This window comes from Pogoniulus pusillus, chromosome 7 (genome assembly GCF_015220805.1).
Source record: "Pogoniulus pusillus isolate bPogPus1 chromosome 7, bPogPus1.pri, whole genome shotgun sequence".
Lineage (NCBI taxonomy): Eukaryota > Metazoa > Chordata > Aves > Piciformes > Lybiidae > Pogoniulus > Pogoniulus pusillus.
This window is the reverse complement of record NC_087270.1, coordinates 35,968,883-35,995,239: the sequence shown is the minus strand read 5'-3', so window position 1 is coordinate 35,995,239 and position 26,357 is coordinate 35,968,883. Positions and strand designations below refer to the sequence as shown.

At 38.0% G+C, this 26,357-nt stretch overlaps 1 protein-coding gene across 1 annotated transcript in view; it reads right to left on the bottom strand.

Annotated features, from left to right (window-relative positions):
- Positions 1 to 1,529: 1,529 nt before the first annotated feature.
- ROCK2 (Rho associated coiled-coil containing protein kinase 2) overlaps positions 1,530 to 26,357 on the bottom strand; it is a 107,315-nt gene continuing 82,487 nt past the window's right edge. Inside the window, exons 16-32 of the mRNA XM_064146452.1 lie at positions 25,666 to 25,772; positions 24,859 to 25,018; positions 23,267 to 23,427; positions 22,681 to 22,865; positions 21,258 to 21,327; positions 19,888 to 19,991; positions 19,569 to 19,755; positions 19,126 to 19,219; positions 18,925 to 19,019; positions 18,189 to 18,368; positions 17,790 to 17,958; positions 13,770 to 13,840; positions 12,771 to 12,859; positions 11,962 to 12,040; positions 11,495 to 11,756; positions 10,270 to 10,483; positions 1,530 to 3,362 (exon numbers count right to left, since the gene is read on the bottom strand). Of these exons, the coding sequence (XP_064002522.1) occupies positions 3,359 to 3,362; positions 10,270 to 10,483; positions 11,495 to 11,756; positions 11,962 to 12,040; positions 12,771 to 12,859; positions 13,770 to 13,840; positions 17,790 to 17,958; positions 18,189 to 18,368; positions 18,925 to 19,019; positions 19,126 to 19,219; positions 19,569 to 19,755; positions 19,888 to 19,991; positions 21,258 to 21,327; positions 22,681 to 22,865; positions 23,267 to 23,427; positions 24,859 to 25,018; positions 25,666 to 25,772 (2,231 nt within the window). The 3' untranslated portion in view covers positions 1,530 to 3,358. The remainder of the gene's footprint in view (positions 3,363 to 10,269; positions 10,484 to 11,494; positions 11,757 to 11,961; positions 12,041 to 12,770; positions 12,860 to 13,769; positions 13,841 to 17,789; positions 17,959 to 18,188; positions 18,369 to 18,924; positions 19,020 to 19,125; positions 19,220 to 19,568; positions 19,756 to 19,887; positions 19,992 to 21,257; positions 21,328 to 22,680; positions 22,866 to 23,266; positions 23,428 to 24,858; positions 25,019 to 25,665; positions 25,773 to 26,357) is intronic.

Below are 26,357 nucleotides of genomic sequence, written 5' to 3'. Positions count from 1 at the left end.
AGTACACAGCTAGAACAATAGTGGAAATCTCCTTGAAGAATGGTCTTGGTGCTAATTGACACATTAACTCCGATGGGGTCTTCCTGTCCAGCTTCTCCGCTGGTGAGCTCTTGGATGGGAACCAAAGAGCAACTTCCCTACAAGTGTCTTGAACTTCCATCTCCAAGTTTGACCCCTGACTTTTCCAGAAGGTTAATTTGCAGCTCGGCTATGCTATTTGGTTACTCTTGCAAAACAGAAGATAAATAAGATAAAGCCATCCAGGCCATAAAAAAGTCCTGTTTGCTGGGGCAGCCCTGTTACAAAAGGAAAGTGTTTAAATATCAGTGACACTAAGACAAACACATCTTAGCTCAGGAATATGCTCTTCTCTCAAGAATTTTAAGGTTACCAGTAGACAATAAGGAAACAAGACAATCTCCAGGAACTAACGTTTAAGTGTTTTTTGAATTCCATAGATCAGCAGATGGAAGCTCTGTCTCAAGCAGAAGTAGTAGTGAGAATGGAAGAGCTGTTTTGCTTTTTGTGTCCTGGGTACAAAATGAGATTCATGCACGTTGGCCAAATGATCTCCACATTACAGCTCAACATAACCCATGCTGTTGTTTTGTTGTGGGACAAATGGAGTGAAGGAGAACTGAGCAGTGCTATGATACTTCCATGCCTAGGGGCACTGAAAACTCAAAAGCCTTGAAGAGCCTACACTAAGTTAGTCCTGCTTTGAGGTAAAGGTCCTCCAGGGGACCTCCAGTGCTCCCTGTCAGCCCATACAGTACCACGACACCATCTCAGTACAGCCTGCTCCATGTGTTGCTACTAACCATTTGTATGAGTGTAGAATATATAAGCTGTGGCTAGCAAATAGTCTCATGCAGTACATTGCCCAAAATGTCAGGCTTAACAAGCCCCCAGGGATTCATAGTAAATGAGGGCAAGCCAGTGAGAGAAAGTGCAACATATCCAGCCCCAGCACCTGATGGCCTACAAAAACAGCTCCCTTGGAGCTTCCTCCACACAGAGAATTTGCTTGGCTTACTTTTGAGCAACTCTTTCCCCTATCTGCTGCATTAGTTGCCTCTATATTTAACTACTTCAATTAATTACCAGCTTCTCAAGGTCAGGAACTATTTTACCTTACTCAAATAGTTTATTTAAAAATATATATATAATATTCTCCAATCCAGAAAAGAACTTGCCACAGTGTAACATTTATATATATATAAATATATATATATAAAATATTTATGCATTCAGTGAATGGAAACAGTTTTACTGTATACATTTTTAATGTTGTACTCTATGCAAATCTCTGCATTACCTAAAAAATATAGCATACTTCTGTAAATCAAAACAAGCAGGGGGATAAAAAAAATACTGCAGCTGTGTGCTGGGTTATAATAGCTAACAGAAATGATATGAAAATTTTAGTTTTGAAGTTCAGAACTCACAAACAGTATTTGACTTTGAGAGTCCATAAATAAGATGACTGAATACATTCTGGCTCCGTTAAGCTGAACTGTAGGGAGAGGTTACAAAATGGAAATACATTTATTAATTTTCAGTGTTTCCAAGTTCACCTTTCATAACTGTTTTAAATAAATCATGGTCCTACCCTTCCAAACATTTCAACACTCTTTAGGATAGAAAAAAACCCAAAGAAACAAAAACAAACAAACAAAATTTTAAAGTGAAATGTCCTCCTTCATTGAAGTGTTAGATCATATTTTAAATTACTGCACTCCCACACAATATTATATATATATATTTTAAATATATATATATATATATATTTATCTATATAAAGAGACCAAATAGGAGACTACATTTTTTACTGTCATTATGTTTAACATCGCATACTGTAGTTGCATAAAAACATGCAATTTCTGGGATTAGTTATGAACACATCATGAATGAGCCCACAGAAATGAGATTGGTCTTTTTTTTTTTGGTACAACTCCTCCCAAGTTTAAAAAAAAAAGAAAAGTCTGATTAAGTGCCTCTGAGGCCCTTTATTCCCAGCTGTCAGTTCTCAAAACACACTACTGAAATATTTTTCTATGCCTACAGCTAGGTGCTAGAGAACCAGATTAAAAAAAAATTAAAATACATCTACAGTATGGTTTAGTTTTCCTAAAGTTTGTGACAGTCCTTGGATATTGTGTTGTGAAATGTAAAAATAGTCACAGGTTCTTTTTTTTTTCCTCTTTTTTTTTTTCTTCTTGCCATCTCCCCCCTCTCCCTCCCCCCCGAAATAAAAAACACATCTAGGAGAGTATGTAAAAACAAGGCAAAATGAAGTTTCATAGCACTTAATGAGGGTTAATATAAATCAATAACTAATATTGAGGTTTGTAAAAAGGGCTGGATGAGCAGTTACATGTACAAGCGAATGGTGTAGTAATTCCAATGGTATCAGACATTGTTTCTGTAACCAACACACTTCTCCACCCTTGAAACCAGTCAATATACATTCAAAATAGGCTGACATGGATATACTTACTAGGTGTAAAAATAGTGCACTATTTTTTTTTCTGCCACGAAGCACAATTGCATCCTAAGAGCTGGTAAACCTTCTTTTTTTCCTTGAATAGAAAATGGGCAAAAAAAAAAACAACCCTTGAGAGAAAAATTAAATTAAGGCAATTAGACAGGTAAAAGAGGACCACCCACGATGACATAGCTGAAACTAGTATATACTTCAAACCCATACCAGCTGCTGAACACTGACATGCAGCTTTTGATAGATGTATATGAATGATACAAACTTCAACATTATGGCTTTATACAAGTGCATAGTTGCAACTGCAATAAGTAACGGTATCTGATTAATAAGCATAAAAAAATAAAGTGGAAAGATTTTTAAACCCCTCTTGCAGTATTACAGTACAATATATATATACACAGTATAATGGTCACTTCTTACAGATGCAGTCTATATCACTATGGTGGAGCTTCTTCCTGTTCTTCATGCAGACATGCTGGTGGCATCTTTATGAAAGCTGAAAAAAAAGTCAGTTTCTTCCATTTTAACATTCGTTCCTCTTGATCCTTTTATGAGACGTAGTGTTTATGTGTCTTGCTGAGAAAGCTTTCGCGGAATAGAGTTGAAAAGGTTACCTAACATATCCTCTTACCATTTACCAACCATTCCTCTTTTGATCAGTCACTCAGGAGAATACGGGGAAAACCCTCAGAGATTAGTAATTTATATTGCAGCAAAAATGTAAACCTCTGATATATATAGCACAATATCTCAGGAAAAAATATATATTTTTAATATATTTTGGGATATGTTTCAGTCTTCTGTAACGGGAAGAAAATTATCACCTCGAATTGCGTCTGCGTTCACGGAAAGCAGTTAGCTGAAAAAGAAGCAGGAAGTTGGGTCAGTGAATGCAACAAATGTAAACGTGCCAAAAATACACTTCCTCACAGCCTTCATTTAAGATGGGCCCATCAGCATACTTGGGAGAAATGTCACTGCTCTGCATTCAACAGCGTTGTTACTTAAGCGCAGTACATCCTTGCTTGTTACCATCCCAAATCAATTAGACCCTTGTAATACGTGAGGGTAACGTGCACAATGTAAAAGACTGGTAATTTGTAAGCTTTTAATACATAAAGATGCAGGATATTTAATTAAAGTAATGCTTGTTAGCATAAACACTAAGCCAGTTAATCTACAAGAGCTGGTATCTCAGTTCACTGAATGCACAGCTGAGGTACAGCCCTGCTGCTGCAGTCATTGCTTGTCCTCATAAGACTGAGACAGACTTTACTATTTAAAAGAAGTCTTAGGAACTGAACATTTGGGTTGTTTTGGATTGGTTCTTTTTTTCCTGTGTAAACACAACATTGCATCAACTTGTGAAATGATTAAACATTCAGAACTACAGTACAGTTACCACTACTTCCAGTGCATTCACACTGCATAATTAAATAAGCCATGGGACAAATTAAGTCAATAGAATGGACGGATCCTTTAGAAAACTAAAGCAGTCAAGGGATCCGTATCACAGAAGCTGCAAAGCCCATTTGTTTATGTAGTTGTAAAATGCATGGTTAGGTACCCAAAAAGCACAGCACTGCAAAGGAAAGCTGAGTCAATTTCACTTCATAACACAGGTAAAAAAGCAAAATGCAGAACTCCAGTGATTTCATGTCTGCTAGCCTTGGACTAAGTCAGTTTATGTTAAAAGCTTAACAATGAAAAGGATTTGTAAATACCAATTCCATTTCAGCTAAACATCCAGCTGCCACCACCTTCCTTTTGGCCTTCAAAAATTATCTGCAGAGATTGGCAGTACTGGCACTAGAGATGAGCAACTACTCTTGGCAACAGCAGATTTTATTTACTTTTTTTCTTTTTTTAAGGCAGGCAGACATGAATTTTCCAAAGAAGTATCTAAAATTAGAAAAATAAAAGGACTGGATAGAGACAACAGCTTCATTTTAATGAAAATGACTCCTCTAAATTTTCATCAACATCACCAACAGAATCTCATTTTTACTGTTGAAAATATTAAAATGAGATCTTGTGTTTTCTCTGCTTTGAGAAACAAAATCCAACATAGCATGCTGAAATCAAAGGCAAACAAATCCATTCCTCTCTATGTAGATTTACCCCTTATACTTCTTCAGAAATCAAAAACATCGTCATCATCATCACCATCAATATCATCAACATCATCAAATGACCAATCCCAGTCCTTAAATGCCAGATCAAGTAATCTGCAATAGGAGGATTTGATGTTTAATGTGTGTCATGCTTTTATAAAAGACTTCAAAATTCCTTGTTTTTTAACCACTAAACCTTTTTAAGACTGGATTAAGGTAGGTAGGTTACTTCCTTCACCTATCATAGAATATAGACTCAGCTAAACCTGATCTAGGCTACGGTGTCCTTGCGCATGGCAGGCAGGGAGGTTGGAACTGGCTGATCCTTTTGGTCCCTTCCAACCCTGACTGATTCTATGATTCATGTCAGCCAGGAATATTGTGTTCTTTGGAAATTTATCTCACTTATCATTCAGTTCTGTTACCATACATTTCAGTAGGAAAGACCAACACATACACATCATATAATTTTAGCTGCTTTCTGTTTTGCTTCTGTTCTTGTTGCCTGAGATGCAGTTTTATGCTCTTCTACTCTCCTTTTTTCCAGACAATAACACAAGGCTAACATTTTTTTCCAGTAAAATCAACTAATGTTGACTGCTGGCCAGAACATGAAACAACAATCACCTGAATTTACAAATACATTAGAATTTTACTATATCCTAAATACAGTGGGATGAGACCACACAGTCATCCTGTAGCTCATTGTTTAAAGCTAAGCAATGCCAAAAAAGAGGATACAGCAACTTGCTCCCTAGGCAGCAGGGCTTGTGTTCCTTCTATGGTCACTAGAACAAAGAAAGCAAGTCAGGGAAACAATATGAGCAAATGAGTCATTTTACCAATTTTAGTCACTTATTTTGGGATGGGATGAATCATTGTCTGGAAGCATTAATCTCTTTCTGTTGTTATTGAAGGATCTTGGCCAAGTATCTTAAGTATCAACTTCTCAAGTGTTACAGCTAAAAGAAATGAAATGCAGTCTCATCTCTCCAGTGAGCTCAATGGATCTTAAATGAGGATTATATGTCAACCATAGGAGGCAGGGATGGAAACCTTACCCCAGCAGAGCATTCATTGTTCTTTAACAAAAACGTGCTATGGTGTTTGATATTATTAATCAAAATGGGATTCCAAGACCCTTTAGGGTTTCAGGCTTTTACACTTTAAAATGTGACAATTCCCTGAAAATGCTCTATATTAATTTATTACATGAATTACACCTATGGTAAATCCTAAAACACTTAAAAGAATGTATAAGGCATTAAAATACATATTTTCAATTTGGAATCATCCTTTTTTAACACAATCAGATGAATGGATAAGCATAAATTTTATGGCCTGTATAAAAAAACCCTGATTTGCACTTTTAAAAATCATCATGAAGAATGAGCAAGAGCCATGAAAACCTTGGAGAAAAAAAAATCAGTGTGTGAAATTCTTAGCAGGCACATTTACAGGACCATGCTGGTTGGAAGGAACCTGAGGAGGTCTCTAGCCCAACCTGTTCAAAGCAGGGTTAGCTGTAAGGCCAGCTCAGGCTACTCAAGACTTTGCCCTATTACATCTTGGCAGGCTCCAGGGATGGATTCTGTCCAGCCTTGCCAGCCTACCTCCCTGCCCAGAGCCTGTGTTGGCTTTTCCTTCTATTCAGCTGGAATCTCATTTAGTTCAGCTGAGTCCCTTATCTCTCACTCACCCACCATGCAGCACTGAAGAGCCTGACTTCATCTCCTCTATACCTTCATTACAGACAGGGACAAGTCACTATGATAATGCCCTGTGGACTGCATCCTGGTTGAACAAGCCAACTTCCTCAAGCCTCTGGTCTGATCATCCTGGTGGCCTCCACTAGATTTTCTCCAATTTACCAATGTCTGGCTTGAATCTGGGGGCCCAGATGTGGAAGCAGTATCTCACTGCAGACTGAGGAGTAAACAGAAGGACCTATCTTCCCTCAATCATCTGGCTGTACTCATCTTGGTGCGGTTCCAGACAATCCAGCCCTGCTGTCAGGGCCCACGGCTGGCTCAACTCCAGCTTGTCCCCAGCCACTCATGCCCCAGATTTAAGTGGCAAAGCATCTTCATTCTTAATAAAGTTTGGAACAGAAAACTCATTATTCCATATTGTAAACCCTTGCACAAAAGCCTCATAGAAGCACCAGTCAGATATAAAATTGCCACAGCAATTACAGTAACTTACAAGAATGTGGTTTCTAATTAGAGGTGTTTAAAATCCTACAAATTTCCACTAGGTTGAAAGACTCATGTTAGTAAGGTGATAGGTGACATGATCTCACAGTACTGTGCTTTTCCATCTGTTAGGTACATTTGCAAAGCTAACTTGGAAATTTTGACTGCAAAAATAAAATGGTTTACACACAAAAATATTCATCTTCATTCTTCTCTCACAACTGCAGAATATAGACAGAGAAAAATACACAGAAAAACCCCACATTCAACACTGCTATGTAGTGGAGAGAGACTACAACTAAAAAGAATCATCAGTCTTTTGGTTGGAAAAGATCTTTAAGATCATCAAGTCCAACCATTGACTAAACACCACCATGGCCATTAAAACATGTCTTGAAGTGTCACGTCTACATGGGTTTTTGAACATCTCCAGGCATGATGACTCTGCCACCTCCCTGGGCAGCCTGCTCCAATGACTGATCACTCTTTGGGTAAAGAATTTTTTCCTAATATCCAATCTAAATCTCCTCTGCAACAACTTGAGGTAATTTCTTCTTGTATTACTTTACACTAGAGAGAAAGGACTAAGACCCACGACAATACATCTTGCTTTCAGGTAGTGGTAGAGAACAATAAGGTTTCCCCTCAGCCTTATCTTCTCCAGACTAAATAACACCAGTTTCTTGAGCTGCTCCTCATAAGACTTGTTTTCCAGACCCTTTGCCAGCTTTGCTGCCCTTCTCTGGACATGTTCCAGCAACTCTATGTCCTTGTAGTGTACTCAACACAATATTCAAAGTCTGGCATCATCCCCCCCCAGTACAGGGGCATGGTCACTCCTGCTCCTGCTGGTTATACTATTGCTCATCCAAGCTAGGATGCTGATAGCTTTTTTGGCCAACTGAGTGCATCACTGGCTCGTATTCAGCTGCTTGTCCACCAACCTTGTTAAACCTCCTACAACTGACCTTGGCCCACTGATCTATCCTGTCTAGATCCCTCTGCAGAGCCTTCCTATCTTTGAGCAGATCAGCACTCCCACCCAAATGGTACATGTCAACATTAAGAAACAGAATAACATGACTGACTTAGTTTGTAAACACTGTGCAAAATAAAAAGCATTCTAGTTGCCCTCCAAGTCCTGAACGTTTCCTTGATTCATGCTTCAATCTAATCATTGCTATTTTGGTTTGTTTTGCACAAAAACTCTGCAATAATTGGTCTCTAAAAAGTAGTTATTAAAAATCTCTTTTACCTCATGGTTTTAACAGCAACAAAAATACTCTAACCATTTAAAATCCACATTATGAAGTCTTTCTTCTAAGTATGTAAAATAAATCACTAAATATTATTTGTGTATGGAGTTAGGAGAGCAGTGACATTAAGTTACTTCGAATCCTTTCACTATTTATTTCCTGACATTAAAATACCAGTATTTTTTAAGATCTAACTCTTGTAGCACAAGGCTGTTTGTGATAACAACAGCATCACAGTAAAAGCACATTTAGACTGCATTCTCCACTGTAAATCTGGCAACTCACCCAACCCACACAACTCAGCTTTCAGTCAGTCAGCTTAGATACTGGTGGCAGTCTGGTTACAGAAACCAGGAGTGTCTAGCCACTACCAAATTATCTCTAGGGTACAATAGTAAGCCTTTGCTGAACTCTCCATTGCTGCAGGAATACTGCAACAAACAATACAAGACAGACAAAAACCTTTCACAGTTCACTAACTGGGGAGTGATACAACCAGGCATTAGCTTGTTCTCTAGGTTATGAAAAAGGCAAACCAAAAACCCTGAGGAATTCTGCACTGTGCAGTTACATAAGCACTACCTGCAGAATGTTCTCCCCAATGTAAGATAGGATTTTGCTCCTTAAAACTGATCCAGTAACAGATTACTGGTTGTTGTATGGACATTTTTCCCAAGTCTGAACTGGAATCATGAGACATGAGGATGTGTCCTTCCAGGCTGAATAAGGAAGCAATACTAATTCTTCCACCCTTTGGCAAGTGCTTCAATTACTTGACTACATGTAGACACCTCACCTTTCATCTTCCTGGCTGTCTTTCAAAAAGCACAAGTGATGCTCAGACAGATGCCTACCATTGCAGCAACAGGCTCTGCTCTCTGTATCCCACATGGGTAGAGACACAAGTGAGATTTATGTGAACTAGCTTTCAGTAGATGTCCAAGAGTGTGCTCCTTTTCTACAGTAAGATATGAATCCTGAAAACAACTCTTTCTAGACATCAATCAGAGATGGAGTCAGAGAGAGATATATATGTATTTGGTTAGATGAAACACACATTAATGTACAAACCCACAATCACATGGCTAACCTTAGAGCAGGCCAGAAATTCAGACATATACCTAAAAATCAACCAACGAGAAAACAAAAAACATGTAGTCTTTCTCTGTGCTTAAAGCCTTCTAGAAAGCTTTTTGAAGGCACTTAATCCTCTCCAAGGTTCATTAGCACTTAATTTTATTTAAAGCTCTGCTTCAAATCAGGTAAGTAGCAGTCTTACTGGAAACTGTTAAATCTCTTCTTTTCTATTTTTAATTCTTCACACCCCTCTTACTGAGCCCTTGGCTGGTTAGACAGCAGTTTCCCTACCAGCTACCAGGTCACAGGAACTATTAGGCTATGAATGATAAACGTTTCATCTATTAAACAAAAGAGGGATAGGATACATTATCAGTATGGTAGGGTTAACAAGGCAATTTAACAGGGCAAGGCAGTTCAAATAGCAAAACAAACACAGTGGCTCTTCTTTGTGAACATTTCTCCTTAACAACACTGTTCCAGTGAGTTCTTTGGGACCATGGAATGCTCTCACACATGGGTACCCCACTCTGGGTACAGTTTCAATACTTTTATTATAGCTTAAAGACTAAAACTAACACGGGAAAGGTATATACACAATAGCTATGGCTCACTTGCTACAGCCACAGGGAGAAACTACAGCGTTGCCTAAGACATGATAAACAATTCCAAGTAGCTCTACTGATCAAAGGGCAGGCTACACTCACCCTATCCAACTGGCCAGCAGAGCTCCTGAGATAGCAGAGGTGGTCAGCCACTGTCTCAGAAGGTAGGTGTCCCACCAGGCACTGCACTATCATGCTGGTAAGAGTGGCACTGCTCCAACTCGCCTACCCACGCTCTTGGTTTAGAGGTGTTCAGAATTCTGTGTCCAATGCATCCCAGAATTCTGAACCAAGGAGAACCAAATTCCTCCTTTATTTTGGAATCTGTTATATGCCATCTTTCCCTACTGTTCATGAGCATACCTGCAAGCCTTGCTTCCCCTTATCTTTAGTAACCTGGTGATTATCAGCTTGTTGTAACTTCTGATCAAACACAACGCTTCCCTCTTACAAACACATACCACATGAACTGCAGGAAAATGTTTAAAGCAATAAATTAAATAGCAGCTCTTGTGTCACCTTGGTTTGTTTGGAGGCAGCTGTCGACTTGGTCGTCTGATGGACTGGTTTGGCTGTACCTTCATGGAAGTTCTGGGAGAAGATCGAGCAAAGGGGTCTGGTGCTGGAGGCTTCTTGGGTATTTTTTTCACCAGTCGGCTCACCCATTTTTGCTGTTCTTCTGTAGAATTGGCTAGCAGTAGTAGATTCTTTGCCGTTGAAATATCATAGTACACTGTAATAAGAATTTTTGAAGTAGAAATACGTTAAAGATGTATCAGTAGAGAAATCAAAAGAAGAGCAAACCGGATTTTGCAAAAATCTATGTTTCCTGGCTGCTGACAGAACCTCCTCCTAACATTTAGAGGGTAACAAATCAATACTGTGGAAGACACACAGTCATACAGCAAAAAAAATCACAGGCAACACAAAAACCTCTGCCTGAGCACAAGAAATGATGTAATGTGAGTCACAAGGAGTAAACTTCACTGAACATCATCGCTGGAGCAAGTGCACAGGATGGCAACAAAGCTGGTGAAGGGCCTGGAGAATAAACCTTAGGAAGAGTGGCTGAGGGAGCTGGAGCTGTTTGGTTTGAAAAAGAGGAGGCTAAGGACAGAGCTTATTGCTCTCTATGAAACTACCTGAAAGCATGTTGTGGAGAGGCTGGTGCTAGTCTTTTCTCACAGGTCATTAGTGATAAAACAAGAGGAAGTGGCCTCAAACTGCAACAGGGTAGGTTTAGATTGGACATTAGGAAAAATATTTTCATAGGAGTGGTCAGACATGAGAGTGTGCTGCCCAGGGAGGTGGCTGGGTCACCACACCTGGATGTGGTTAGAGGCTGTTGAGAGATGGTGCTTGGGGATATGGTTTAGGGGTGAACTTATAGAATGAGGTTAATGGTTGGACTTGAAGATCCTGAGGGTCTTTTCCAATCTGAATGATTCTGTGATATTCCATAGCACTCACTAACAGTACCGTTTCACACAGCAACGCAGCAGAGCACACAGTGTGAGCAGTGTTAGACTACCAGGCTTGACTGCATGAGACTGACTATGCAGCAGGTGCACAAGCCATTAACTCATAGCGGTGAGCTGATCCTCATGTAGACACCCTCAGAGAAGTACTAGTAAAAGAAACCCCTGTTTATGTTTAGTTGGTGTCACACTATTACTAAATCCTCTGATTTATTAGGTTTTGTGACTCCAGGGAATACATGCATGTCCAAATATTTGTTATTTACCTTTGCAAGGTGCTATAATCTCTTCTTTTTTATCCATGTGGTCTTTGTGACATTTGATATGGCAACGGCGACATTCTAGAGCAGGAGGAGGTTTAAACATATGCCAGAGAGGCTTCATACAAGCTTCACAATTGGTTGGAAAGTGATAAAGAGTAGGTATAAACTCATGTCCTTTGTGACAAATGTAATTTGACTTTTCTCCCATGGGCTCCACAGGAAATTCCTGTTCCTTTTTGCTCTCTCCTTCATTAGCATACAGAATCTAGGATCAAAGCAAAACAATCTCAGTACTCCTAGACGGCAAACGTAGATTCAGAGTACTGAGTCAAAAGACTGAGCAATTATACCAGAATTGATGTTTTTCAAGAATTTTTAGTATTTCATTAGACAAAGTTAGGAAGATATTTTTGACAATGTGTTAGATCTCATGTTTGTTACACTAGAAATATTAATTTATTACTGAATACCTGGAATATCCTAGGAATTTCCTTGGAATCTGCTCTGTACACATCAGTCTGTGTGACTGGTCGGACATGGAAGAGTTTGCTGTAGGAAATTATTTCAATAAGAACATGAATTAATGTTACCAAACTGACAAATTTTCACTGACAAGATTAAGTTAGGACATGACATACCACATTAAGACTTTAACCTACTAAAGATTCATCAGAACAAACTTGTCATTGCTTGATTAAAGTCCTGTCTTTCAATCCTGTATATGAACTTCAAAAAAACCTGAATAAAAAGAAGTCACAAGTATCCAGGTACTTCTGTATGGAGAAAGAAAACCCAAAACAAAACAGCACTGAAAAACCAGTGTCATCTGACATTAATGATTGCTGGTAGTTTTCTAACAAAATCCTCTCTCCGTGCTTCAATCTCTGAGTATCCACATTCTGCATTTATCAAGGAAATACATTCACTAACTATGCAACCCCCATGTAGGGACATGGTATGACTGAAAATGTACAAACATTGAAGATTACAGCCTCTCTGCTATAGCTTTCTTGCTGCAATGTGTGAGGTAGGCCTAGCTAGTCCAGTTCTATTAGAGTTCAGCAGATCTCCCTGTATCAGGTTGAGCACCACGTTGCTGTTGTACTATTGCTTACAGCAAATGCAGTTGGTCATGACAACTGATAACCTAAAGTTTCAGCTCTGTAGTTCCAATTATGGAAGTATGCTCCATTTAATGCTGTGCTCCCAGATTGGATCTCAAAAGCCTTTTTGTTGGTCTGACAAATCAGAAGGAGGAACCTCACACGATAATACTTACTCTATATCTAACACCATATAGGGATTAGATTGTTCTTTATCTTGTTCGCTGTCATAGAACAGGATCTTCTTACTGCTTACAATGACATACTGTTAGGAGACAGAATAGGATAAAGTACATGTTTTAATCCAGCACATTTTGAATGTCAAAGGTATCATAGCAGTTACAACAATGTAACAGCACTATTTTTCTACAATTCTATTAAATAGTGAGGACAACAGTAGTACTGTATGCTAAGCCCATAACTACACTACAAAAAGAACTCTGATTACCCCATAAATCAATTTATATGATCAGATTAATTGACATTTAAACAGATTTAAGTGTTTGTGGAAGAAAGTAAGACAAAAGCTTTTCATTTCTATTTTACTGATTGATTTCCAATGAGACTGGTAGTGAAAGTCTTATGATGGCTATTTTACACATGCAGTTCAAAACTAATAGGGATCACACTCACAAAGATCACTGATACACTTACCAGCATTGCTAGCTCTTTTCATAACAAAGCAAGTTACCCAGAAGACCTCCTCTATCTCCAGAATTAAGAGTTTGAGCAGTAAGTGAACTGGTATGAAAATGTCTATGTTATTCTTTGGGCAAAGACCCAAAGACGTTACTGAAAAACAATAACTGAATGCAGGTTGCACCAGGCAGATGAGCTGTTGTCATTTTTATCTCCTGATAAAGAATTTCTCAAGGGCATCTGCTTCCAGACTCTTCTGAATTCCAGCTAAGTAATACTGCTGGGGAATGCTTATGGTTGAATGTAGAAATGTTTGAAGATCATTCATGGTTGTTCTCACCTCCGGCTGGACAACAAAGTGTTTTAACCAATTACAATTGTCTTAGCCTGCTTCTCTCAGCCATAGCTATACCTACTATGATATTTTACACATTTAAGTAACAAGAGACCATGTATAAAATTAAAACTGAAGTGTTGGAAATGTGCAGTAAGTTTAAAATCCAGACTATACATTAAATAAGATTAGGTTTTCTTACCTTTTTGACCCATCCAAATTTTTTAGTGTTATTTCTAACAGGCAGTGATAGCCAGCCTTCCAATCTTGATTCTGAAAAAGAAAGAAAATATATTAAAGAATATAAATATTCACAAAACATTATTTTTGAGGGTATGGTACATTTAAAAGTAGTTATCAAAGATCAATAATAAAGCAATAAAGCAAACATAAGAGCATGAACTATTTAAAACCACAATGTCTTGCAAAGCTTATCACCGTAATTGTACGGGAATAAATTAAGTCATCTATTCCTGAACACAGCTACTAACCAACAATGCAATCACAGTAAGGTAGTGAACCATGACCAAGAAGGGGAAGGGCAAACTTGCAATTATAGCACATGCATTCACTTTAGTAGTTTTGTCAAGACTTCAACTGCTTACATCTATCAAGCTCGACCTTTTAAAACGATGTCTGAAGATATTAGTACACAGCATCCGGTTCAGGTGAAAAAAAAAAGGCAAGCTACCACCATAAATAACCTATATCCTCTATAAGCTGTCTAACACTTCAGAAGTTTAATGTTTTAATTTACATTTTCTGCTGTATATTTGTTTTCCTTTTTTTTCCTTCAAATTCTGCCTGTATCTCCTAGGTAAATTTGCAACTCCAAAATAAGTAATTTTTAATTAATCCTTAGGCCTTGCCTAAATTCAACTGCCCTTTCACACACTTGCAATATTTTTTGTTACACTGACACATTAGTCAGATTGGATTTATCAGCAGCATTAACAGCTCAGCTGTTGTTTGACATTTCAGTAGTAACAGAAAGCTCACCAGGATCACACATTCCTAGTGCTTGGCAATACATAGCATCACATAGCCTTTGACCCTATTTTTATAGCTGCACTTCAAACAAGCTTTTCTTTCCCTTATGTTTTATTAAAAGGAACTGCTCAATTGCAATAATATTTTTCCAATGAGTTTCCCACTCTAGCAGAAAATGTCTGCTGCTGCTGAGAAACCTCCAAGTCAAAGGTCCTGAAGCCTTAAGTATTAACAAACACAAAACCACGAAAGGAGCACAAATGTGCTCCAAAATTGCAAAAGCTACTATTTTCTTTATCATCAGAGGACATCTGCAAGATCCTGCCCACGTTTAACATAGCTTAACAAATATATATACCTGAAGGAGGCCTACAAGAAGACTGGAGGGGGACAAGGTTTATAAAGACCTGTGGTGATAGGATGAGGCACAATGTTTTTAAATTAGAGAAGAGATTTAGATTGGGTATTAGAAACAGGTTCTTTACCATGAGGGCTGTGGAACACTGGAACAGGTTGCCCACAGAGGTAGCTGAGGCCCCAGCTCTAGAGATATTCCAAGTCAGGCTTGATAAGGCTCTGAGCCTGCTCTAGTGGAGGATGTCCCTGTTTACTGTAAAGGGGTTGGACTAATAACCTTTGAAAGTCCCTTACAACCCAAACTATTCTATGATCCACAGATTCTCATTTTGCCTGGGCAGATATGAAGCAAGATTATTTATTCAGATACACAGTCTTCAAAGTTTATTCCTCTATAACTATTGCTGTTGATGACCCATTTTAATGTGCATTCCAAGTACATGGATTTCTGCAATTTAAACCTTGCCTTATACCTGCCATTTAAATTGCCCATTTCAGCTACACCTGATACAAAGGATAGCAAGCATAATACTGATGCAAAAAACTCCTTCTTCATATCCATGAAGCAAATGTAGTCAATGATATGGAAAAAACCTTATATTTTTCCTACTTTATTTTCTAATTTCTAATGGTCTCACATGAAACTGAACACTTCTTCATTTCTGGTGCCCATTCTATTCTAACAGATCACAAAAAGTGTAGAACACTACATGCTTATAATCAGAGGGCTGGAGCACCTCTCCCATGAGGACTGACTGAAAGAGTTGGGGCTGTTCAGCCTGGAGAAGAGGAGGCTCTGAGGTGACCTTCCAGTATCAGAAAGGGACCTACAAGAAAGCTGGGGAGGGACTTTTGAGGCTGTCAGGGAGTGCCAAGACTAGGGGGAATGGAGCAAAGCTGGAGATGGGTAGGTTCAGAGTGGAGGTGAGGAGGAAGTTGTTGAGCATGAGAGTGGTGAGAGGCTGGAATGGGCTGCCCAGGGAGGTGGTTGAGGCCCCATGGCTGGAGGTGTTTAAGGTCAGGCTGGATTAGGCTGTGGCCAGCCTGGTCTAGGGTAGGGTGTCCCTGGCCATGTCACAAGGGGGTTGGAACTAGAAGATCCTTGTGATTCCTTCCAACCCTGACTGATTCTATGATTCTATGAATCACTGGGAGGGAAAAAATAATTTAAAAAATACAACCACCATACCTCAAATCTACTGTATTTACGTCAGCAAGAAGTCCTAGCTTAGATATGGTTTTACTCTAGAACAAAACAATACCATGCAGATACCACAACAGCAGCTAACAAGTTAAAAAAAAACTCTATCTGCTTAATAATACTTTTAGTAGAAGCCTCACAGGAAAAAAACAAAGGAGAAAAACAGAGCAAATGCATTACTTTTCACTGTGCTCTATTCTGATGAAGTAATGCTAGTATCTCCTAACAGATTTTATTTACAGTGAAAAAGTATTCACACTTTAAAGGAATTTCCAGTGAAATATAAAAAAAACCCCAAACATGCAATTACAAAAAAACCACATCTGACATTAACACTAAACAGAAGTTTTCTTCAACACAGTGTGTGTGTTGTCATCCAAAATGAATACATAATCAGTAAAACAAAACTCTGTTTAACCATAGCCATATTATTTCATTACATGCTTTATGTATCTAGAAAACAAATTTTGCTTGCCAAATATCAAATATAAGATTCAAATCAAGGCAAAACAAGACTCAGAAGACTGAACTTCTATGCATAGATAACGTAAATTTAGATGTTGAGAAGTTGCATGTCTTCACATTTCACTTAAACACAAAGATTTCACTTTTTGGTATACAGTATATTGGCGTAATGCAGATAGCTGCAGATAACAGAGGCTAGAATGATAGAATCAACCAGGTTGGAAGAGACCTCCAGGATCATCCAGTCCAACCTAGCACCCAGCCCTGGCCAGTCAACCAGACCATGGCACTAAGTGCCTCATCCAGGCTTTGTTTCAACACCCCCAGGGATGGTGACTCCACCACCTCCCTGGGCAGCCCATTCCAATGCCTTAAGACAAAGTCATAAGGCTCATTTATTCAATGCTTTAATAAAAATGGTGGTTTTATAAATAGCAGCAAGCATTTGAAAACATTTAGAGAATACAGGCAAGTTTTTTGTTCATGCAACTTTTTCATGTCTTTGACAGCAATGTTTACAGCCACTGCAGTGTGTTAAATGCAAGATTCGGTTTGGGTTTTTTTGGGATAACTTATTAATAGTGTTAGTCATGAAACCAAGAAAATGACACAGTAAGAACAAAACCAAACAGTTCTCAGGGGTGTCACCTGTGCTATCAACTTCTGTAGGGCTGTGGGAACAAGACAAAGGTTCTTCCTCTGAGTCAGAATCAGAATCGAGAAGCATGCGAGAACGGGAAGGCTTAGTGGCAATACTGACAGAGGTAGAAGAGTGCTGGTAGGTAAAGGACATGGATTCCATAGTGTGGGATTGAGTGATATGGACTAAATATAAAGCATAAAGAAGGAAAAAGGTAGAAAAGAAGTCAAAACAGAATCTCTATGAAGACAGTATTAGTTTTACATTTCATTACATTACACAATAATTGCTAGGTAAGCACCACAATAAAATGGACAAAAATAATTAATTTTAATGACTTACAATAGGATTTTAAAAAGAAATTTATTTAAACATGTAAGATGAAAGATGATTACAAACAGATTTAGTTAGTAGGTGGATAGTGATTGGTATTAAAGCACTGATAAGTTTGAAGAAACACATCAAGTTGAAAAGTCACAGAATTATTGAAGTGTTTAATACTTCAGCTAATATGGCAAAATACTGATATGAACTCAAGTAGGGCAGAAATATTAATAGAATTAACATACCAGGAAATCCATCATCTGCCTCAGCATCTCCAGGTCCACTGCCTATGCTACTGTTGTCTAGGCCAATGTGCAAGGACTGCAGCTGTGAGCGAAGCTGTTCAATGTCACTATCTTTGCTGTCCAGAGTCATCTGAAGTTCAATCCGTATCTGACTCTCTTCTGCTATTTGCTGAAAGGGTAAATTACAGCATTTTCTATTATCAGCATATTCAGTTACTCAGAGAAAATACAAGTAGAAAATCAGGTCGACTTTGCAGCCAGTCTCAACTGGCTGTGTATTTCATTTGGTCACAGGAAATTGAGGAAGAGAGCTTTTACACACCACCTTAAGGCCCATTATTGATTCAGGGAGAATTACACAAAACGTTATCAATGTTTATAGTTGCAAAATGATCTTACTGCCTGCATTTCATTGATCTCCTTCTGATATTTGATCATCATTTGGGTTAACTTTTCTCGTTCAGACTTCAGTTCCATATGCAGTTTCCTATTTTCTTTTTCTTTCCGCCGTACATCAGTGTCAGCTCCACGTTTGACTGGACCCTTCCGATTCATGATCTCAGCCAATTTATTCACAGCCTTTCCATGAGAAAGAAACAAATGACAAAAGCCACACCAATAAATAAACAGTTACATTACGAATAATGTCTCCTATCTACGAACAGACACTTCTGATCTACTCAAGAGCTCTGCAACCATGCACTAATAAAGTTGCTTTAATTCAACATACTACTCAAAATTGAAAAGATGCCATTTACACTTAAAGCAAGCATTAGCTGTGTATGCTTACTCTTAAATATCACCTCTGTTTTCATTTCAACTCCAAAATACATCTTTGGGTTAAAATGTTCTAAACATCAATCCAGAGTAAAATCATAAATATGTTTTATGGAATATGAATAAAGATGGAAAACAGTAAAATATCAATTCATTTAACTGGTGGATTGGGAGTTTTTCTATGATAAATTGTGAGGATGTTGTTTCAATACACTGAAAGTTTACTTAGTAAAAAAAAAATCAATATATTTTGTTCTGTACAACAGAATAAAGCACCAGCAGGTCATTGAGGAAAGCTTTCTATTAAGAACTACTTCATCCATGAACACTGTTTATTCATTCAGATACATTTGCCTACCTGGGTTTTCAAAGTTCTTTCATTCAATAACTGTTTCTCAAATTGTGCTTTAATATTTCCTACATTTGCTTCTTCTTCTTTCAGCTTTGCAATTTCTGTAGCAAAGTAATAAAAAAAAGCCATGAAAGCTCATTACAAAAGAATATAGGAACTATAAAAGTGATTTCAAGATAAATTGCACGTGGTTGAGAAAATACATACGTTCTTGTACTTCCTTCAGTTTATTGTTTAGTTCTTCCTTCTCGTTAGCAAGATTAGCCACATCACTAGTTAGTGTCCTATTTGCTTCCTCCAACTACAAAACAAGAAGTACATGTGGCCATGTAACAAAACTGACTTGGCATACTAGAGCATTGCAGGATAGAAGGAAATGTTTCAGAGTAAAACTGGGATAGGATAAGAGGAATAGCTGTAAGAGGGCTAGGGACACAGAACAGAGAATGATCAAAGAGATGTATGGGAGAAACACCATAACAGATGGGTTTTTTTAATTTCATTTATAGAAAAGTAGCATCTTTAAAATGTCAGATACAGTTGTGTATCATTTACCTCTAAGTACGCCCAATGACAACAGGTAACTCAAAGTGCAAATGAAACTCAAGCTCATGTAAACTTCTACCAATATCACAATCTATATTACTCACAGAAGCTATGGTGGCATCTTTCTCAGTAAGTTCCTGTTTATGCCTAGCCATCATCTCTTTAATCTCCAGCTCTTTCATAATCTTCTCTTTTTCCAAATCAGAGTACTGTTCCTCAGCAATGGAACGTGCAAGCTGTTCAGAATCTGCTTTGGTCAAAGTAATCTCTAGCTGAGCAGCCAAGGAATCTCTGCAAATTATTGATATATATTATTACCTTAAAATATGACAAGTTACTGGAGGGTAGGTGGGAAATAAGTAGGAAACAACAAAAAGCAATCCTAATATTTTAAGTATTAGTAGTACAACTACTAAAACCTACCTCTCATCCTGTAACTCTTGTATCTTTTGTTGTGTTTCTTTGCAAAGTTTGGTCTTTTCCTCACATTCTTCTTTAAGTTCTCGCACTTGTGTCTTATACAGAGTCTAGAATGTATAGTTAAAAAGAAAAAGATGTGACTTTCTATTCTATTCTATCTTAAAGGTATGCAAAAAATGACACAAGATGACATTGTATGCAGTACTCAAATGAGCTGGTTATCTTTTTTGCTGTTTTCTCCTACCTTGCATACTTGTGAATGGATAAATGTATGATATAAATGTTTATGTTTGTAAACATACTACTAAAGAGATTAAATGTAGAAGGCACTATAGGATAAAAAAAACCCAGAAGTATCAGAAACAAGGAAAAAAACTAAATTACTTTTCTATTTTAAACCTTTGCCTGATGTAAGCAGGTATCTAGAATTTAAGACTTTAACCAGAATAATCCACAAAACCAAGACAGCAGTTAAAGAGCAAAAAGTAGTACAAGAGGAGGGGGAAAATTAGATTAGAAGAGCCTTTGAAAATCAAAATGTTGTGAAACTGATACAAATCTAGAGCTCTAAATGACATGAAAGAAAAATATCCTGCTCTGTACACTGAAATGACTTGACAAACACAAATGACATGACAAACAACAGCAAGTAGATTTACTGCAGGGATTTCAAGACAGACTCTTTCTGGCCTATGCACAGCAGTCAACTGACATCAGCTTGCTCCTTCTCTCTTTCAATGTGTTCAACCTGTTCAATCTGATAAAACTTCAGTTTCTCTCCTCACTGAACACAGTAAAATCTTGTGTTTATTTTGAAGCAAGCCCTTTGACCTCTGCCTTCAGTGTGACTGTCTACATACTATGGATATAAATTAAACCTCCTTATACTCTTGATGACTTTTAAATACAATACTTACGCATGCTGTTGTATTTTATCACAATAAAGCAAAAACTCCCAGCAGGTGTCTACCCAATTTAACTACAATGCATGTTTCCTTTCAGGCTTTAAATGCATATGTTGTGTCACCCCACATGACTCTGAGAATATAGCTCTTCAGAAGAACACAGCATGGAAGAGATACTGAATGCAAAAGGCTTGAAACATGTAGAAAATTATTCACACTGTGGAAGAATGAGATGCTTGACTCCTCCCTCTCTCTGAACTGTGTTTGGGACTCCCTTCCAAAGCTGGGACTTTTCTTAATATGAGCTTAGTGATCACACTGCCAATGCTGCAGACAAGACTGAGGACCGACACAAGAAAAAGGATTAGCTTTATGTTGGAGATGTGAAATGCCTGATGTCTGAGGAGGAAGAAAAGCTAAGACTGCATTTGGTAAACAGATTAACAAAACAATACATGTATCACATACTGAGAAATACTGTTCAGCTTCAAGTTGGTCTTGAAGTTCTTTCATTTGTCCATCTGCATCTTGACGTTCCCTAGAAAGGAGTAACACACATTAAAGGACAAAAACTGTAAACAGAAAAGACAGCATGCACACTCTTCAGAATTTCATTCATTTCCAGACAGAAGTATGATAGACAATTAAACCTCGGGCTTGCTCTCAGTACCAGCTCTCTTGCTCACTTCTGCAGCTAATAAAAAACGAGTTTAATGCTCTTAAAACACCAACTACATCTGTATCATGTAGTTTAACCAGTAACAGACAATGATAAAGCAAACAGCCACTGGCAGAAACTTATTTTCATGTAAAACATCACTGTAGTGACAGATTGTTTTGAGTGTATCATTTGCTAGAGCTCAGTCTGTGAAAACATGTCTGTATGCTTTGACATGCATAATTTTTTTGTATTTGTCTGTTATTAAAACAACTCAGCAAGTCAGTTAGTGCCAGAACAAAGAACATTAATGTAGCAGAAAAGGTCTCTGCCACTGTTTCACATTAGAGCGACTGTCATGTGTAGCTGCCTTCGACATAACTACATCTTGCTAACAGAACAAATCAAGCCACAAGGGAATAAGACATCAGAAGAACAATATTGTGCTAAGCATGCTTTTTCATTTATAGAACATTCTTTTTGGAAAAGAGAAAGTATTTATTTATAACCAGGTGCAAATATTAGGTTGTATGACCTTGAAGAACAACTATTTGAATGCTGAACAGATGTATTTCGACATCTGTGGTACTAGGTATTTCCTATGGTGGCTCTTTACAGCCCTGTATTAGTAACCATTTCCAGCTCTAATAAACTTTCTTGGCCTAGCAATGCCAGTGAATGTCCTCTTCACTGGAGTCCTATTTCATGTCTTAAAAACAAGTACCTAGACTTTCTGTTAAATAAGAGTTTCTCTTAAGTCATAGAATCAAGCAGGTTGGAAGAGACTTCCAAGCTCATCCAGTCCAACCTATCATCCAGCTGTAGCAAATCAACTAGACCATGGCACTAAATGCCTCAGACAGGCTTTTCTTGAACACCTCCAGGAACAGTGACTCCACCACCTCCCTGGGCAGCCCATTCCAATGCCAGTCACTCTCTCTGTCAAGAAATTCCTCCTAACATCCAGCCTATACCTCCTTCGGCACAACCTCCCACTCTTGAGCTGAAGCTGGGCTTTTTAAGATAACAAACATCTTTTAGTACAAATCTATACACAGCTGAATCAGTAGGGCAAATCTCAACCACGGGCATGCTAAGTTACTAAGTTTTACTCTGTAGAACAGCACCTTCTGTGCAGCAAGTTTCTGAAATTAATATTGCTCTCAGCTTTCTCCCCCCCAAACAATTACAAACCAGGACCATGAATCAAAAATAAAGAGCAACTCGGCATACTTGCGGAGCTCGTTGTTTTGTTTTTCCAGACTTAATTTGATTTCCTGCAGATGGTTATTCTCCTGTTTTAACTGCTTCTCTGACATTTTCAAGGTGTTGACTTGCTGCGTTTGCATCTTGAGGTCATTTTGAGTAAGACAGCGCTTTTGGGTTTCTTGCTCTATTTTTAATGTCAGGTTTTTCACCTGAAAAATAAACAGAAATCTGTGAGTTTTACAGACCTACGCAGGAAAGCAACATTTAAACAGTGTCTCTTATTGACTTCCTCTACATTTCTATGCAGCATGTTCACATCTTTTAATATGCCAAAGCTGTTTCCTGAATAAAGGCATTAGCACACAATAACTAAGCTAGTTTTCCTCATGTCAATCTCACATTGTACATTCTAGAAGAAAATAGCTTCAAGAATAGTAACAATGAAGAGAAAAACAAAACCACACTCTGTAGACTTTTTTAAAGCACCAAGAATGAAAACGTTGCTACCATTTTCAGTCACAAATATTCCTAGATACAGGTGTAACAGGGAAAATGTGAAGACACTGAAAACCAGGTTCCACTCAAGGCCTCTTGAGTCAGCATTCCTTACATCTTCATTGAGTATATCCTTTTGTCTGAGCAGCTCGTTGATTTTCTGCTGTGATTGTTTGAGATCACAGTCCAACATGGAGCGCTGCTTTTCTGCTTCTAACAACCGATTTTCTACTTTTTGCTTTAAAGCCCTCTCTTCCAGAAGTTTCTTTTCCATTTCTGTGAAGTAAGAGATTTAAGACATCAGTCAGTGCAAACCAGCAGATTCTAGAGGGTGAGTGCAGGAGGACCTCAGTCCCGTATTAACAACAAGCAACATGTTTATCATTTCAGCACTGAAAAAGTTTGATGAGAAGCAATTCATTAATTTTCACAGTAAATCATAGAATCAGCCAGGTTGGAAGAGACCTCCAAGATCATCCAGTGCAACCCAGCCCTGTGCAATCAACTAGACCATGGCACTAAGTGCCTCATCCAGGCTTTTGTTGAACACTTCCAGGGATGGTGACTCCACTGAGAGGCTTTTGCAAGCATTCCGAAGTGATATCTTGAAACTCAAAGGTAAAAAATAGTTAACTTCCAGTTTATCGGCGACACAGCTGAGATGGATAAAAAGGTGGATTTTTAAACATAATCCATCTATATGTACTGAAATATTGCTCTGACTATGATAATTTGAAATCACAGAAAGAGTTGAAGCTGCTTAGGACCCTGATATGCCGAGTGATTCAACCATTATTACTGAATCACTTTTGCTTCACTTGAACAACTGCATGCTCAACGTCTTTGTGAATGTTCAGTAACTGGAAGGGCAGGAGGTGTGGGTAGGTTTTTAAGTAGCTGCAATAAACAAAATCCATTTAATTCAAAAGTAAGATCCATCTCCAAGAGACTTCAATTGCCCTTAGATACACAGAATATGCATTGTGACTATGGAAGCATAGCGAAGACTTTGTCATATCTAACTCTATCTGATCTACAGACAACCAGCAATAGAACAAGGGGACACAGTCTCAAGTCGTGCTGGAGGAAGTATAGGCTGGATGTTAGGAAGAAGTTCTTGCCAGAGAGAGTGATTGGCATTGGAATGGGCTGCTCAGGGAGGTGGTGGAGTCACCATCCCTGGAGGTGTTCAAGCAAAGCCTAGATGAGGCACTTAGTGCCATGGTCTAGTTGACTGGCTAGGGCTGGATGCTAGGTTGGACTGGATGATCTTGGATGTCTCTTCCAACCTGGTTGATTCTATGATTTAAATCTCTTAAGTTGAAGGCATATATTTCATTTAGGAAGACATAAAAGAAGTATGAATACTTTGAGAACACAGAAAAGCTCTTAACAAAAACGATTTAAGCCATTTTAATAATATCAATTTAAGGAAGATAACTCAAAATGCACTACCACTGAAAACGATTCAGTTGTGTGTGCAGTGGATAGTGTGCTTACTCCAGAAACTAGAGTAGTGTGTCTTTAACCTAGTACACCAAGAACAAGGAGACTACAATATATTTTTATGACACTAACTATACTTAAAAAGAACAGGGGAACTGAAGTAAGAAAGCCCAGACTTAGGCTTCCACTAGGATGAAGCAATTACATTCTCTATTTTATATAATTGACACCTAAACCCAACTGTGAGGTCAAATTACATACCTTTCATGGCTTCAGATTTTGCTTCTTCTATAGATTCATAGATCTTGTTTTTGTCTGCTAATCGTGCCTTTGTGGCTTTATGCTCAGCTTCTTCTTGTTCGAGGTTCTGCTGCATAACTTTGAATTTATATGTCATATCTATTTCCATATTGCTCTTTTCCTGTTAAAGAAAAATAACATTGAAATAAAACATTAAACAGATCAGGTTAAAGGCAACTTTTTGGAAAACAGTAACATACTGCATTGAAGTGTGTTAAGAGTAGAAAAGAGCTCTCAGACTCTGAAGAGCCAACTGAGAATTCATTTTTACATGTCTTTCCATGGATGGAAAGAAAAATGCTTCAAAAATGCACACTGACATTCCTGGTTGCAAACAGTTATAGAATTATTGCCAGCATTCTGTATTAAGAGCAGCTCAAAGATTTAAGTTTATTGCATAATTTTTGTAGTGCTTTTGTTTCAATGACAAATTTGTTGAAGAAAAGTATTAGCAGAATCATTTTTACTTTTGACAACATTGAGAGTTAAAAAAACAACAGCAGATGAAATTCTATGTTGCTACTGCACTGTTAAGTTGCAGTACTGTTATGTACTGTAAAGTTTAATGTGTTAGGATCATGAGGGCAATGTTGATTTTTTCCCCTCACCTTTGAAACTGCAAAAACAAATTCAAAGGAAAGGAACTAACAGTGAAAGCAAGATTTACATTTCTGCATAGATTTTGTCACCATATCTCAAGTAATAAAAATGCAAATTTAAAAATGCTCTAATGATGCAACACAACCATTCACCTAAAAGTGTTGTTACCTTTTCTAAATCTGTAAGTTTCTCCTGCAATTGTCTCTTTTCCATTTCCAATTTGGCTAGTGCACTCTTTCCATTTTTTACTTCTTCTTCAAGGCTAGATATTCGACCTAAAAATGACCAAAACATCAAGGAGGCTGAGCAGTGTGTGAAAAAACAATGTCCTTTATCTACTTAAGGGATATTTTTTTCTCGAATACAACTGCTTCTAATTCTGACTATTAAGAAGATCTCCCTTTGGGGTGATTTTTAGAAATTATTAATAACACTTTATAAATACTACCACACCTTTTATCTTAAATGGGTGTCCATGCTTACATAACATTTTATAGAACAGCACATCAATCTAGTCACCAACTGAAGCTCAAATAACATCCCAAAAATGCTGTGGTTTTTTTTCCCTGAAATAAGAAGCAAGCTTTACTTCGTAAAATTACAAAACTGCTGAATGCTAGGGGTTGGAAGGGACCTCCACCAATCAGAGTCCAAACCCCATGCCAAAGAAAGATCACCTAGAGAAGGTTGCACAGGAAGGCATCCAGGTGGTTTTTGAAAGTCTCCAGAGGAGATTTCACATCTTTTTGGACAGCCTGTTCCAGTACTCTGCCACTCTCACTGTAAAGAAGCATCTCTGCATGTTGAAGTGGAAGCTCCTGTGTTTTAGCTTGTACTCATTGCTCCTTGTCCTACCACTA